The sequence below is a fragment of the Ranitomeya variabilis genome, chromosome 1 (genome assembly GCF_051348905.1).
Source record: "Ranitomeya variabilis isolate aRanVar5 chromosome 1, aRanVar5.hap1, whole genome shotgun sequence".
Lineage (NCBI taxonomy): Eukaryota > Metazoa > Chordata > Amphibia > Anura > Dendrobatidae > Ranitomeya > Ranitomeya variabilis.
The window spans coordinates 109,484,224-109,500,851 of record NC_135232.1 but is presented as its reverse complement, the minus strand read 5'-3'; the positions used below and the strand labels follow the sequence as shown (position 1 = coordinate 109,500,851).

The 16,628-nt window shown below is 46.5% G+C and overlaps 2 protein-coding genes across 10 annotated transcripts in view; both read right to left on the bottom strand.

Moving 5' to 3' along the window:
• The window catches only part of FAM169A (family with sequence similarity 169 member A), a 168,054-nt gene that overhangs the window by 11,690 nt on the left and 139,736 nt on the right, over positions 1–16,628 (bottom strand). For all 8 annotated transcript variants that reach the window (XM_077287471.1, XM_077287476.1, XM_077287500.1 and 5 more), the window contains exon 12: positions 14,880–15,083. In XM_077287471.1, coding sequence (XP_077143586.1) covers positions 14,880–15,083 — 204 coding nt within the window. The remainder of the gene's footprint in view (positions 1–14,879; positions 15,084–16,628) is intronic.
• Positions 2,227–3,086, bottom strand: ROPN1L (rhophilin associated tail protein 1 like). 2 transcript variants are annotated; one of them, XM_077287541.1, is made up of 2 exons: positions 2,521–3,086; positions 2,227–2,439 (listed from the first exon to the last, which is right to left on the bottom strand). In XM_077287541.1, exons 1-2 carry the CDS (start codon positions 2,955–2,957, stop codon positions 2,298–2,300), a joined length of 579 nt encoding a protein of 192 aa, XP_077143656.1. In that variant the 5' UTR covers positions 2,958–3,086; the 3' UTR covers positions 2,227–2,297. The 2 variants fall into 2 exon arrangements, with proteins under 2 accessions (XP_077143656.1, XP_077143651.1); XM_077287536.1 differs by having other exon boundaries at positions 2,227–3,085.

Below are 16,628 nucleotides of genomic sequence, written 5' to 3'. Positions count from 1 at the left end.
TAGCAAAGAGAGGCCCACTGACTAATAGCAGAATATAGTAAGATGACTTATACGGTCAGCAAAAACCCTATCAAAATTTCCACGCTGGATATTCAAGAACCCCCGAACCGTCTAACGGCCCGGGGGGAGAACACCAGCCCCCTAGAGCAGTGATGGGCAACCTTTTGAGCTTGGTGTGTCAAAATTCGCCAAAAAACCGAGCATAACTTGGGTGGTGTGTCACCTTGATAAAAAACCATAATTTTGCGACATGTATAGTTTAAATAACAAATATGTATAATTAGAATTAACTTACCTGCTTAGTGACTTCTTTGTTCATCTGTCAGTTGGTTTCTTTTGTTGGTCTTGCTATTATTTAACTTGTGTGGGGTGCCGTGAACTAAGATAAGTGAGGGGGAGGGGGAATTCTTCCAGTGATGGCGAACCTGTGGCACTCCAGCTGTTGCAAAACTACAATTCCCATCATGTCTTCACAGCCAAAGCCTTTGCTTTGAATGGCCAGCCATGATGGGAATTGTAGTTTTGCAACAGCTGGACTGCCACAGGTTCGCCATCACTGACAGCCTCCCTCTCACTTATCTCAGTAATGGCCAATGACACCCCACAGTTCACTGGATGATGGTTGCTGTAGTAGTCACAGGGCCTCCAGACAGCAATCACAGGGCCTCCAGACAGCGATCACAGGGCCTCCAGACAGCGATCACAGGGCCTCCAGACAGCGATCTCCTCAGGCCTCAGAAGTGCAGCCTGGGACTTCTGGCCGGCGCAGCAGGGAGCAGGGAGCAGCGCAATGCCGCCCAAACAACACAGATCCGACGCAGAGACCTGGGACTTCCGGGAGCTGCGCCTGGCCTACCGGAAGTCCCAGGCCTAGACGCTCTGCACCGGAGCTCTGTTGTTTGGACCCACAGACCTCCTGCATGGCATCCGATCCGATAAAAAATCGGATCGGATGCCATTAGTGTTGAGCATTCCGATACCGCAAGTATCGGGTATCGGCCGATACTTGCGGGTATCGGAATTCCGATACCAAAATCCGATACTTTTGTGGTATCGGGTATCGGTATCAAAACAACATTAATGTGTAAAATAAAGAATTAAAATAAAAAATATTGCTATACTCACCTCTCCGACGCAGCCTGGACCTCACCGAGGGAAATTTTAAAATGCGCGCTTGTCCTGCCTCCCGTGACGTCCCGGCTTGTGATTGGTCGCGTCGCCCATGTGACCGCGACGCGACCAATCACAAGCCAGAACGTAATTTTAAAATCCTGAAGGACCTAAAATTACATCACGGCTTGCTGTGATTGGTCGCGTCGCGGCCACATGGGCGGCACGCGACCAATCACAAGCCGGGACTTCACGTAAGGAAGGAAAAGCGCGATTTTTAAGCAAACAACGCTGCCGGTTCCCTCGGTGAGGTCAAGGCTGCGTCGGAGAGGTGAGTATAGCAATATTTTTTATTTTAATTCTTTATTTTACACATTAATATGGTTCCCAGGGCCTGAAGGAGAGTTTCCTCTCCTTCAGACCCTGGGAAAGAAGCAATTTCTATGGGGCCGCGGCCGGCGTGTCACTGAAAATGACTACGCGTGTCAGCACTGACACGCGTGTCATAGGTTCGCCATCACTGCCCTAGAGCTTCCAGCAAAATCAGGAATCACATTTAGTACAAGCTGGACAAAAAATAAGAGCAATGCAAATAACCAAAAAACAAGGAAGCAGGACTTAGCTTAATTTTGCAAGATCCAGGACCAGCAGACAGGAGCAAACAGAAAGGAACTGATTACAACGATGCCAGGCTTAGGACTGAGAATCCAGGAAGTTTATATAGCAACACCCCTGGACTAACGACCCAGGTGGGTGCCAAACTGAGAAAAGACAATCCCAGAGTCATATCACTAGTGACCACAAGAGGGAGCCAAAAAAGTCTAATTCACAACACACTACATACAGAGAACGGTCTGGGGCACTACATACCGAGAACGGTTGGGGGCACTACATACCGAGGACAGTCGGGAGCACTACATAAAGGAGGACAGCCAGGGGCACTACATACCGAGGACGGTCGGGGGCACTACATACCGAGGACAGCCTGGGGCACTACATACCGAGGATGGTCTGTGGCCCTACATACTGAGAACGGTGGGGGACACTACATACCGAGGACAGTCAGGGGCACTACATAAGGAGAACGGTCTCTGCACACGGACAGGACACAGGGCGTTTTCTAACATATTACATATCTTTATTTTTAGCCGGATACAATCATATCGCCCGCCATGGGAACATGGTCTCTAGGACAGCGGGGGGCACTGGGGGCTGAGGAAGTTCCTGGGCTGGATCATGCCGCCTTGCTTGCCCGCCTCGTCCTGCAGGGCGCTGAGCACTTCTCCTATGGTGCTGTCCGCGATGTCTCCATCAATCTGGGCCAGGTAGCTGTAGAGAAACACAAATGTCTGATATGGGATGCGGGCGGCGCCCCCCTCGGGGTCCTCGGTCAGGATCTCGCAGGCGTACTTCAGGGCGGTGGTGATGCTGCCCCCCAGGGCGCTGCAGGCCAGAGCCAGGAACTTCAGCCACTCCACCTGTGTGCCAGGAGGGTCCAGCTCCAGGAGGCCGAGCAGCTGCGCCGGCGGTAAGCACACAGCCCGCCACCTCTGCTCCAGCTCCTCCGCCGGCACCAGCACCCGGCCGGACAGCTGTCTGTGCAGCACCCGCAGCAGCCCCACGGTCAGGCCGCTGTCATTCCTCTGCGTGGCCACCGGCAGCTCCACCCGATCTTTCACCGGCAGCGGCTCTCCTCTGGCCAGGCTGTGGAAGTACGCCGCCGACCACTGCAGCACGTCGTGAGGCTGCGTCCGGATCGCCGCCTTGGTGAACTGCTTCAGCAGGTCCGGGAGCTCGGGCGGGATGTGGATCTGCTGAGCGCAGAACATGGGCTCCGGGAGGGGCATGGCCGCACGCAGGTGGCGGGAGCACCGAGACACGGGGCACAGCCAGCGACGGAGGACACAGCGGCCGGTACTGGAGGAGCGTCCCGTTACCAGGCAGCAACTGCCAAGGCAACGGGGTTACGTTACTGGCGTCGGGTCACGTAGAAAAAGACCTGCAGTCACTTTAGCGGCACCACCTGGCCCATAGCGGAACTGCACCTTACTCAGGAAATAGCGTGAATAGTGCACAGAAGGGGAGGAGATAAAACATTGTGTAGGCTGTATACAGGGGCGGGCACTATATACCCGACACCCAGAAATATACCTATGTTATATAGAAATAGACCTATGTTATATACACAGAAATCTACCTATGTTATATAGAAATATACCTATGTTATGTACACACAGAAATATACCTATGTTATATACACATACAGCACATCCAGCTCTGGAAGAAATTAAGAGACCACTTCAAAATTTTCAGTTTGTCTGATTTTTCTCTTTTTAGGTATATTTTTGAGTAAAATGTAAATTGTTCTTTTATTCTATAAACTACTGACATGTCTCCGAAGTTCCAAGCAATAAATTTTGTTCTTATTTTCTGAAAATGAGAAATGGTCAAAATAAAAAAATGCATTGCTTGCAGACCTCAAATAATGCAAAAAAACAAGTTCATAATCACTTAGAAACAACAATATTTAATGTTTTAACTCAGGAAGAGTTCAGAAATCATTATTTTCTGGAATAACCATGATTTTTAATCACAGATTTTTAATCACAGCTTCCATGCGTCTTGGCATGCTTTCCACCAGTCTTTCACACTGCTTTTGGGTGACCTAATGCCACTCCTGGTGCAAAAATGTAAGCAGTTCTTTGTTTGATGGCTTGTGACTATCCATCTTCCTCTTGATTACATTCCAGAGGTTTTCAATGGGGTTCAGGTCTGGAGATTGGGCTGGCCATAACAGGGATTTGATGTAGTGGTCCTTCATCCACACCTTGATTGACCTAGCTGTGTGGCATGGCGCATTGTCCTGCTGGAAAAACAAGTCCTCAGAGTTGGAGAACATTGCCTGAGCAGAAGGAATCAGCTGTTTTTCCAGGATAACCTTGTATGCGGCTTGAATCTTATGTCGTTCTCAAAGATTAACCTGCCCAATTCCAGCCCTGATGAAGCATTCCCAGATCACCGATCCTACACAAAATTTCACAGTGGGTGTAAGACACTGTGGCTTGTACGCCTCTCCAGGTCTCTGTCTAACCACTAGATGACCAGGTGTTGGGCAAAGCTGAAAATTAGACTCATCAGAGATTACCTTAGGGTACCGTCACACTATACGATTTACCAACGATCACGACCTGCGATACGACCTGGCCGTGATTGTTGGTAAGTCGTTGTGTGGTCGCTGGAGAGCTGTCACACAGACCGCTCTCCAGCGACCAACGATGCCGAAGTCCCCGGGTAACCAGGGTAAACATCGGGTTACTAAGCGCAGGGCCGCGCTTAGTAACCCGATGTTTACCCTGGTTACCAGCGTAAACGTAAAAAAAACCAAACAGTACATACTTACAGTCCAGTGTCTGTCCCCCGGCGTTCTGCTTCCCTGCACTCTGAGCGCCTGCCGGCCGGAAAGCGAGCACAGCGGTGACGTCACCGCTGTGCTTTCCGGCTGGCCCAGACACAGTGCAGAGAAGCTGAGACGCCGGGGGACAGACACCGGAATGTAAGTATGTACGGTTTGGTTTTTTTTACGTTTACGCTGGTAACCAGGGTAAACATCGGGTTACTAAGCGCGGCCCTGTGCTTAGTAACCCGATGTTTACCCTGGTTACAAGCGAACACATCGCTGGATCGCTGTCACACACAACGATCCAACGATGACAGCGGGAGATCCAGCGACGAAAGAAAGTTCCAAACGATCTGCTACGACGTACGATTCTCAGCAGGGTCTCTGATCGCTGCTGCGTGTCAGACACAGCGATATCGTATGGATATCGCTGGAACGTCACGGATCGTACCGTCGTAGTGACAAAAGTGCCACTGTGAGACAGTACCCTTACTCCGGTCCCCTACGGTCCAATCCTTATGCTCTTTGGCAAACTTCAGCCTGGTTCTCCTTTGCTTCTCATTGATGAAAGGCTTTTTTCTAGCTTTCCATGACTTGAGCCCTGCCTCTAGGAGCCTGTTACGAACTGTTCTTGCCGTGCACTTCACCCCAGCTGCCATTTGCCATTTCTTTTGTAGGTCACTTGATGTCATCCTGCGGTTGCTGAGTGACATTCGAATAAGATGATGGTTGTCCTGGTCAGTGTAGAGTCGTTTTCGCCCTCTGCCGGTCGGTAGCTTTGTTGTCCCCATTGTCTGCTACTTGACCTTGTTGTAATGGATTGCCCTCTTAGAAATTTTAAGGATGGAGGCAAAATGACGCTCACTGTGTCCCTATGCTAGTAAAGCCAGAATTGAGCCCTTCTTTTCCTCACTCAAGACTTTTCTTTTCAACTCCTTTGGCATGGTTATAAGTTATTTTATCATTCCTACTACTTTTGGGCTATTACCAGCACTTGTTTTGCCATCCAGCTTGTCCTATTGCAAGAGGATTGTGAACAACCACAGCAGTGTTTTTTATACTTTCCTTCATTAAATAAGATTTGGTTCAGGTGATAAACTAATCAGAAGCACATTAAGTAGAATGAGGTGTACTCTGGTGGAATTCAACTGACACTGGAAAGGAATGGCTGTCAGACATGTAGAGAAACTGAGTGTTATAAAACGGTGCAGTGGTCTCTTCATTTTTGCCAGAGCTGTATATATATATATATGTGTGTGTTTTGAAGAACACTTCCTTTCAAAACGATAAGTAAATGACATAGAGAATTGCTCTGTGTAAAAGCTCATGTTAAAATCGCATTGCGGTCGGATATAAATCGGATGCTAGGTGCGAAAAATCAGAGCATTACACTCGTGTGACTCTCGCCAGGGAGACTAGGACCGATTTTTCATACATTTAGTGTGACTCCAGCCTTATTGTTTATATACACTGCACAGTACCACTTCTCCTGTCCTGTATATATACACTGCACAGTACCACTTCTCCTGTCCTATATATACACTGCACAGTACCACTCCTCCTGCCCTGTATATATACACTGCACAGTACCACTCCTCCTGTATATACACTGCACAGTACCACTCCTCCTGTCCTGTATATATACACTGCACAGTACCACTTCTCCTGTCCTGTGTATATACACTGCACAGTACCACTTCTCCTGTCCTGTATATATACACTGCACAGTACCACTTCTCCTGTCCTGTGTATATACACTGCACAGTACCACTTCTCCTGTCCTGTATATATACACTGCACAGTACCACTCCTCCCGTCCTGTATATATACACTGCACAGTACCACTTCTCCTGTCCTGTGTATATACACTGCACAGTACCACTCCTCCTGTCCTGTATATATACACTGCACAGTACCACTTCTCCTGTCCTGTATATATACACTGCACAGTACCACTTCTCCTGTCCTGTGTATATACACTGCACAGTACCACTTCTCCTGTCCTGTATATATACACTGCACAGTACCACTTCTCCTGTCCTGTATATATACACTGCATAGTACCACTTCTCCTGTCCTGTGTATATACACTGCACAGTACCACTCCTCCTGTCCTGTATATATACACTGCACAGTACCACCATTCCTGTACTGTATATATACACTGCACAGTACCACTTCTCCTGTCCTGTGTATATACACTGCACAGTACCACTCCTCCTGTCCTGTGTATATACACTGCACAGTACCACTTCTCCTGTCCTATATATACACTGCACAGTACCACTCCTCCTGCCCTGTATATATACACTGCACAGTACCACTCCTCCTGTCCTGTATATATACACTGCACAGTACCACTTCTCCTGTCCTGTGTATATACACTGCACAGTACCACTCCTGCTGTCCTGTATATATACACTGCACGTTACCACTTCTCCTGTCCTGTGTATATACACTGCACAGTACCACTTCTCCTGTCCTGTGTATATACACAGCACAGTACCAGTCCTCCTGTCCTGTATATATACACTGCACAGTACCACTTCTCCTGTCCTGTATATATACACTGCACAGTACCACTCCTCCTGTCCTGTATATATACACTGCACAGTACCACTCCTCCTGTCCTGTATATATACACTGCACAGTACCACTTCTCCTGTTCTGTATATACACATTGCACAGTACCACTTCTCCTGTCCTGTATATATACACTGCACAGTATCACTCCCCCTCTCCTGTATATACACACTGCACAGTACCACTTCTCCTGTCCTGTATATATACACTGCACAGTACCATTCCTCCTGTCCTGTATATATACACTGCACAGTACCACTTCTCCTGTCCTGTATATATAAACTGCACAGTACCACTTCTCCTGTCCTGTGTATATACACTGCACAGTACCACTCCTCCTGTCCTGTATATATAAGCTGCACAGTACCACTTCTCCTGTCCTGTGTATATACACTGCACAGTACCACTTCTCCTGTCCTGTATATATACACTGCACAGTACCACTTCTCCTGTCCTATATATACACTGCACAGTACCACTCCTCCTGCCCTGTATATATACACTGCACAGTACCACTCCTCCTGTCCTGTATATATACACTGCACAGTACCACTTCTCCTGTCCTGTGTATATACACTGCACAGTACCACTTCTCCTGTCCTGTATATATACACTGCACAGTACCACTTCTCCTGTCCTGTGTATATACACTGCACAGTACCACTTCTCCTGTCCTGTATATATACACTGCACAGTACCACTCCTCCCGTCCTGTATATATACACTGCACAGTACCACTTCTCCTGTCCTGTGTATATACACTGCACAGTACCACTCCTCCTGTCCTGTATATATACACTGCACAGTACCACTTCTCCTGTCCTGTATATATACACTGCACAGTACCACTTCTCCTGTCCTGTGTATATACACTGCACAGTACCACTCCTCCTGTCCTGTATATATAAGCTGCACAGTACCACTTCTCCTGTCCTGTGTATATACACTGCACAGTACCACTTCTCCTGTCCTGTATATATACACTGCACAGTACCACTTCTCCTGTCCTGTATATATACACTGCACAGTACCACTTCTCCTGTCCTATATATACACTAATAATAAATAATAATAATTTTATTTATATAGCGCCAACATATTCCGCAGCGCTTTACAACTTATAGAGGGGACTTATACAGACAATAGACATTACAGCATAACAGAAATCACAGTTCAAAACAGATACCAGTAGGAATGAGGGCCCTGCTCGCAAGCTTACAATCTATGAGGAAAAGGGGAGACACGAGAGGTGGATGGTAACAATTGCTTTAGTTATTTGGACCAGCCATAGTGTAAGGCTCGGGTGTTCATGTAAAGCTGCATGAACCAGTTAACAGCCTAAGTGTGTAGCAGTACAGACACAGAGGCTATTAACTGCATAAAGTGTATGAGAACATGATGGAGGAACGTGATTATGTTGTTGTTTTTTTATTAATAGGCCACACAGGGATAATTAGGTTAATGCGTTGAGGCGGTAGGCCAATCTGAACAAATGAGTTTTTAGGGCACGCTTAAAACTGTGGGGATTGGGGATTAATTGTATTAACCTAGGTAGTGCATTCCAAAGAATCGGCGCCGCACGTGTAAAGTCTTGGAGACGGGAGTGGGAGGTTCTGATTATTGAGGATGCTAACCTGAGGTTATTAGCAGAGCGGAGGGCACGGGTAGGTTGGTAGACTGAGACCAGAGAGGAGATGTAGGGTGGTGCTGAGCCATGGAGTGCTTTGTGGATGAGGGTAGTAGTTTTGTACTGGATTCTGGATTGGATGGGTAGCCAGTGTAATGACTGGCACAAGGTAGAGGCATCGGTGTAACGGTTTGCGAGGAATATGATCCTGGCAGCAGCATTCAGGACAGATTGGAGCGGGGAGAGTCTGGTAAAAGGTAGGCCAATTAGTAGAGAGTTACAATAGTCCAGACGAGAATGAATAAGTGAGACAGTAAGAGTTTTTGCAGAGTCGAAAGTAAGAAAAGGGCGAATTCTGGAAATGTTTTTGAGATGCAGATAAGAAGAGCGAGCCAGTGATCGGATGTGGGGGGTGAATGAAAGCTCGGAATCAAGGATGACTCCAAGGCAGCGGGCATGTTGCTTTGGAGTAATGGTGGAACCGCACACAGAGATGGCAATGTCGGGCAAAGGTAGGTTTGTAGAGGGAGAGAACACGAGGAGTTCAGTTTTTGACAGGTTCAGTTTCAGATAGAGGGAGGACATGATGTTAGAGACAGCGGTAAGACAATCACTGGTGTTTTCTAAAAAGGTCGGCGTGATAACAGGAGAAGAGGTATATAATTGGGTGTCGTCAGCATAGAGATGGTACTGGAAACCAAATCTACTGATTGTTTGTCCAATAGGGGCAGTATACAAAGAGAAGAGGAGGGGGCCTAGGACTGATCCTTGAGGAACCCCAACAGTAAGGGGAAGGTGAGAGGAGGAGGAACCAGCAAAACAAACAGTGAAGGATCGGCCAGAGAGATAGGAGGAGAACCAAGAGAGAACGGTGTCCTTGAGGCCGATGGAGCGGAGCATAGTGAGGAGGAGCTGATGATCCACAGTGTCGAATGCTGCGGAGAGATCCAAGAGAATTAGCATGGAATAGTGACCATTAGATTTAGCTGTTAGTAGGTCATTAGAGACTTTAGTGAGGGCAGTTTCAGTAGAGTGTAAAGAGCGGAAACCAGATTGAAGAGGGTCGAGAAGAGAATTATCTGAGAGATAGCGGGTAAGACGGGAGTGGACCAGGCGTTCCAGGAGTTTAGAGATGAAGGGAAGATTAGAGACAGGTCTATAATTAGCGGCACAATTTTGATCGAGGGAGGGCTTTTTAAGTAGTGGATGTATGATGGCATGCTTAAATGAGGAGGGAAAAATACCGGAAGTGAGGGAAAGGTTGAATATTTTTGTTAGGTGAGAGGTGACAGCCGGGGAAAGGGACTGGAGGAGATGCGACGGAATGGGGTCGCTGGTGCAAGTGGTCGGGCGAGAAGATGCAAGGAGCCTGCTTACTTCTTCTTCTGTAACTGGTTCAAAGTCAGAGAGTGAACTAGATGCAGTGGGGGAGGGAGGACAGTGCTTGGTATGAAGAGATTGGGAAATGATTTCCTGTCGAATGTGGTCAATTTTTTCTTTGAAGTAATTGGCCAGATCGTCAGCGCGGAGATCTGTGGTTGGGGCCTGCTCTCTTGGGTTGAGTAGGGACCGGAAAGTGTCAAAGAGACGTTTAGGGTTATTGGACAGTGAGGTGATGAGGGTGTTGAAATAGGTTTGTTTGGAGAGGTGAAGGGCAGAGTTGTATGTTTTTAACATTAACATTATAATGGATGAAATCTTCGGGCAGATTAGATTTTCTCCACAGACGTTCGGCGCACCTGGAGCACCGCTGCAGGAAACGTGTTTGCAGCGTGTGCCACGGTTGTCGCCGTCTGTGCCGAGTTGTTCTATGTATAGGAGGTGCAGCTTCATCCAGGGCACTTTGCAGGGTTTCATTGTAATGCTTCAGAGCAGAATTAGGACAAGAGATGGATGAGATTGGGGCCAATGAAGACTGCAAGTTCTTCATAAGTTTCTGGGTGTTAATGGCCTGTATGTTTCTATAAGTGTGGAAAGTGGGGGTGACCTGAGCGGGATGGCAGTTCTTGATAGAGAATGAAAGAAGGTTGTGGTCAGAGAGCGGGAGAGGGGAGTTTGTGAAATCATCCAGTGAGCAAAGCCGGGAGAAGACCAAATCAAGGGAGTTTCCATCATCATGTGTTGGAGAGTTAGTATGCTGTGAGAGGCCGAAAGAGGAGGTTAGAGATAAAAGGTGAGAAGCAGATGGGGAGAGGGGAGAAGCAATTGGGATATTGAAATCACCCATGATGAGGGTGGGGGTGTCATAAGAGAGAAAGTGTGGAAGCCAGGTGGCAAAATGATCCAGGAACTGGTGAGAGGGGCCGGGAGGACGATACACCACCGCCACTCGCATGGAGAAGGGGACGTAGAGTCTGACAGCATGGACCTCAAAGGAAGGGAATACAAGTGAGGGTACTTGGGGGATAACTTGGAAGGTACATTTGGGTGAAAGGAGCAGACCAACGCCTCCACCTGCTCTGTTGTCTGATCTTGGGGTATGAGAAAAGTGTAGTCCACCAAATGAGAGAGCAGCAGCAGCAGTGGTGTCTGACTGCTGGATCCAGGTTTCAGTAAGAGCCAGGAGATTAAGAGAGTTAGAAAGGAAGAAGTCATGAATGAAGGAGAGTTTATTACACACAGAGCGAGAATTCCAAAGGGCACAATTCAAAGAGACAGAAGGCAGGCAGGGAATATTAATAAGGTTAGAGGGGTTTCTTGGTGTAGCAGTTGGGAGGTTTGACTGGCTATAACATGGGGGGCCGGGGTTCGGAGAGATGTCTCCAGCAACTAGGAGAAGGAGGATAGAAAGAGTGATCAGATGGTTAAGTGATTTGTGAGAGCGTCTCTTGTGTTGGATGGTGGGACTGAATGGATCTGTACTGTTAAGCAATGTGAACAGAGCATGAGTGCTATACATAGGAGAGGCCAGGACAGAGGGGCCAATATGGATGGAGTGTAAAGAGTTGATGCAAGGGCGGTGATTGTGTGTGAAAGCAGCAGCCATGATATAGATTATACAAATACATATGGTGAGTATTTGCTGTGTGTCAACTGAATAGGGAATAGATTTAGATTGTCTTACCTGTCTCCTGCCCTGTCTAACTGCCATGTTATAACTGCTGAATACTTTGAAAAAAAAGTACACGAATAATAGTGCACGAATGCCCCCTGCATGAATGCTTCCCCAAGCTATATCTACATTTATAGGTGGCCAGCTCTTAGATCTCACTTTTTTTTTTTTTGGTCTTCCCCCCTCTCGTTACCAATCAATCTAACTCAATTGAGACAGCAGGGCACAATAAATGTAGTGATCAGATAAACAAATGTCCAGGTCTACATGGATCATAAACCCCTTTGAAAAACAGTTATGCGAACTCTTGGCATATATACACTGCACAGTACCACTTCTCCTGTCCTGTGTATATACACTGCACAGTACCACTCCTCCTGCCCTGTATATATACACTGCACAGTACCACTCCTCCTGTCCTGTATATATACACTGCACAGTACCACTTCTCCTGTCCTGTGTATATACACTGCACAGTACCACTTCTCCTGTCCTGTGTATATACACAGCACAGTACCAGTCCTCCTGTCCTGTATATATACACTGCACAATACCACTTCTCCTGTCCTGTATTTATACACTGCACAGTACCACTCCTCCTGTCCTGTATATATACACTGCACAGTACCACTCCTCCTGTCCTGTATATATACACTGCACAGTACCACTTCTCCTGTTCTGTATATACACATTGCACAGTACCACTTCTCCTGTCCTGTATATATACACTGCACAGTATCACTCCCCCTCTCCTGTATATACACACTGCACAGTACCACTTCTCCTGTCCTGTATATATACACTGCACAGTACCATTCCTCCTGTCCTGTATATATACACTGCACAGTACCACTTCTCCTGTCCTGTATATATAAACTGCACAGTACCACTTCTCCTGTCCTGTGTATATACACTGCACAGTACCACTCCTCCTGTCCTGTATATATAAGCTGCACAGTACCACTTCTCCTGTCCTGTGTATATACACTGCACAGTACCACTTCTCCTGTCCTGTGTATATACACTGCACAGTACCACTTCTCCTGTCCTGTATATATACACTGCACAGTACCACTTCTCCTGTCCTGTGTATATACACTGCACAGTACCACTTCTCCTGTCCTGTATATATACACTGCACAGTACCACTTCTCCTGTCTTGTGTATATACACTGCACAGTACCACTCCTCCTGTCCTGTATATATACACTGCACAGTACCACTTCTCCTGTCCTATATATACACTGCACAGTACCACTCCTCCTGCCCTGTATATATACACTGCACAGTACCACTCCTCCTGTCCTGTATATATACACTGCACAGTACCACTTCTCCTGTCCTATATATACACTGCACAGTACCACTCCTCCTGTCCTGTATATATACACTGCACAGTACCACTTCTCCTGTCCTATATATACACTGCACAGTACCACTTCTCCTGTCCTGTATATATAAGCTGCACAGTACCACTTCTCCTGTCCTGTGTATATACACTGCACAGTACCACTTCTCCTGTCCTGTATATATACACTGCACAGTACTACTTCTCCTGTCCTGTGTATATACACTGCACAGTACCACTCCTCCTGTCCTGTATATATACACTGCACAGTACCACTTCTCCTGTCCTATATATACACTGCACAGTACCACTCCTCCTGTCCTGTATATATACACTGCACAGTACCACTTCTCCTGTCCTATATATACACTGCACAGTACCACTTCTCCTGTCCTGTATATATAAGCTGCACAGTACCACTTCTCCTGTCCTGTGTATATACACTGCACAGTACCACTTCTCCTGTCCTGTATATATACACTGCACAGTACTACTTCTCCTGTCCTGTGTATATACACTGCACAGTACCACTCCTCCTGTCCTGTATATATACACTGCACAGTACCACTTCTCCTGTCCTATATATACACTGCACAGTACCACTCCTCCTGCCCTGTATATATACACTGCACAGTACCACTCCTCCTGTCCTGTGTATATACACTGCACAGCACCACTTCTCCTGTTCTGTATATATACACTGCACAGTACCACTTCTCCTGTCCTGTATATATAAACTGCACAGTACCACTTCTCCTGTCCTGTGTATATACACTGCACAGTACCACTCCTCCTGTCCTGTATATATAAGCTGCACAGTACCACTTCTCCTGTCCTGTGTATATACACTGCACAGTACAACTTCTCCTGTCCTGTATATATACACTGCACAGTACCACTTCTCCTGTCCTGTATATATACACTGCACAGTACCACTCCTCCTGTCCTGTATATATACACTGCACAGTACCACTCCCCCTCTCCTGTATATATACACTGCACAGTACCACTCCTCCTGCCCTGTGTATATACACTGCACAGTACCCCCCTCCTATCCTGTGTATATACACTGCACAGTACCACTCCTCCTGTCCTGTATATATACACTGAACAGTATGATTCCTCCTGCTTTGTATATATACACTGCACAGTACCACTCCTCCTGTCCTGTATATATACAATGCACAGTACTACTCCTGTATATACACACTGCACAGTACCACTCCTCCTGTCCTGTGTATATACACACTGCACAGTACCACTCCTCCTGTCCTGTTGTCGGAGAGGCGATATTGGACTTCAGGATTGTCAGTATTGATTTATTATTTTCCACATTTCTATGGGCAAATACAAATACATCTTGGAAAACCTGTTTAAATGCGTTATCCCAAGTTTGGAAGTCATCCCCCATCGTCTGGATAGGTGATGGCTTTCCAATCACTGGGGATCTGACCACTGGGACCCCATGATCTTGAGAATCAGAGCTCTGAAGAGCACCATGTAAATGGAGCTGTGGTCAGTCATACACACTGCTGCTCCAAATAACTCCTGTGAGTGGTGGGGGGAATGACAAAGTAAGACAAAACTCACTGAGGCTGGTGGGTGTTATAGCATGTGTGCTGGTGGGGTTTGCGTGCCAGGGCTGTTTTTTTGTCCAACCCTGTTTGGGAGGCCCACACCATCTAAATTATCCGGGGCTCTGTCTACTCTTAATCCGTCCCTGCCTGCCAATACCTAGTTTCATAGATCCTTAAGTACTTACCTGGTCTGGAATGGAGTCTTCAATGGGTTTCTCCAAGTCCATGTTAACTGAAACCACAGTGGTTAGAGATTTTCCATCACCGTCTCCTGTTTCCCTGTTGGATTCTGTATCAGAAGCTTCTTTTCCTACTTCATGTGCATCTACCAATTGAGGCTGAAAGACTTCCTTTGCGATATCACCATTCACCACTTCCAATTCAAGCTCCTAAAATGGAGATATAAGGGACTATCACAACTTTTCTTACTCCATATATGTTAGTCAGTGTCTATATAACACAACCAGCTGTGGAGGTCATCATACCAGTAAATATAAGCTAGGCCTCAGTGCATTGTCTATGCTGGAGAATAAATGGCTGGAGGAGACAGATGACATTTTGCTAGTGATGAGCGAGTATACTCGTTGCTCGGATTTTCCCGAGCACGCTCGGGTGGTCTCCGAGTATTTGTTAGTGTTCGGAGATTTCGTTTTCATCGCTGCAGCTGAATGATTTACAGCTATTAGCCAGGCTGAGTACATGTGGGGGTTGCCTGGTTGCTAGGGAATCCCCACATGTGTTCAAGCTGTCTAGTAGCCACAAATCATGCAGCTGAGGCAAGGAAAACTAAATCTCCGAGCAGTTACAAATACTCAGAGACCACCCGAGCGTGCTCAGGAAAACCCGAGCAACGAGTACACTCGCTCATCACTACATTTTACCTCATGTTCTGTCAGCTGTAACTATTGATTTTTTTATGACTAAGAAGGAATTTGAGGTTGTTTGAGGTAAATTTGTCATTTTCTCATGTATTATTGAAGGGTTATTTCCATCTGAAACATGCTCAGGATATACCACCAGTGTCTGATAGATGCAGGTCACCTCTCCAGACACGGTGGGGCAAGATGGAACGTAGTTTTCAACATAGGTACAAACCCAGAGGTGGGACCACTACCTGGTATCAGACATAAAAGGCTAGTAGGAATACCTCTAGTCCTTCATTGAGATACATTTTAATGACTCCATTTTTTATATTATTTTTCTGAACATTTAAATATTTGTGATAATTATTATTGCCAATTTTCTTTAAAACTTTTTTTTTTATTTCCCTATGACATATTAATATTTCCTGTTATATAAAATGGGGATGAGTGTTGTGAATTTGCTTTTTGCTCCCTCTAGTGGTTACTAGTTTTTTGACTCTGGTTTTTCTGTGCTTCCTTTTATCCGCACCTGGGTCGTTAGTTAGGGGTGTTGCTATATAAGCTCCCTGGACCTTCAGTTCAATGCCTGGCAACGTAGTTATCAGAGCTAGTCTGCTGTGCTCTTGTCTACTGTTCCTGGTTCCAGTTATTTCAGCTAAGTCTGCCTTTTGCTTTTTGCTATTTGTTTTGGTTTTGTATTTTTGTCCAGCTTGTTCCAAATCTATATCCTGACCTTTGCTGGAAGCTCTAGGGGGCTGGTGTTCTCCCCCCGGACCGTTAGACGGTTCGGGGGTTCTTGAATTTCCAGTGTGGATTTTGATAGGGTTTTTGTTGACCATATAAGTTACCTTTCTTTATTCTGCTATCAGTAAGCGGGCCTCTCTGTGCTAAACCTGGTTCATTTCTGTGTTTGTCATTTCCTCTTACCTCACCATCATTATTTGTGGGGGGCTTCTATCCAGCTTTGGGGTCCCCTTCTCTGGAGGCAAGAAAGGTCTTTGTTTTCCTCTGCTAGGGGTAGCTAGATTCTCCGGCTGGCGCGTGTCATCTAGAATCAACGTAGGAATGATC

Coding starts and splice junctions, on each gene's coding strand:
- ROPN1L (XM_077287536.1), bottom strand. CDS start 2,957: ATGCCCCTCCCGGAGCCCATGTTCTGCGCTCAGCAGATCCACATCCCG.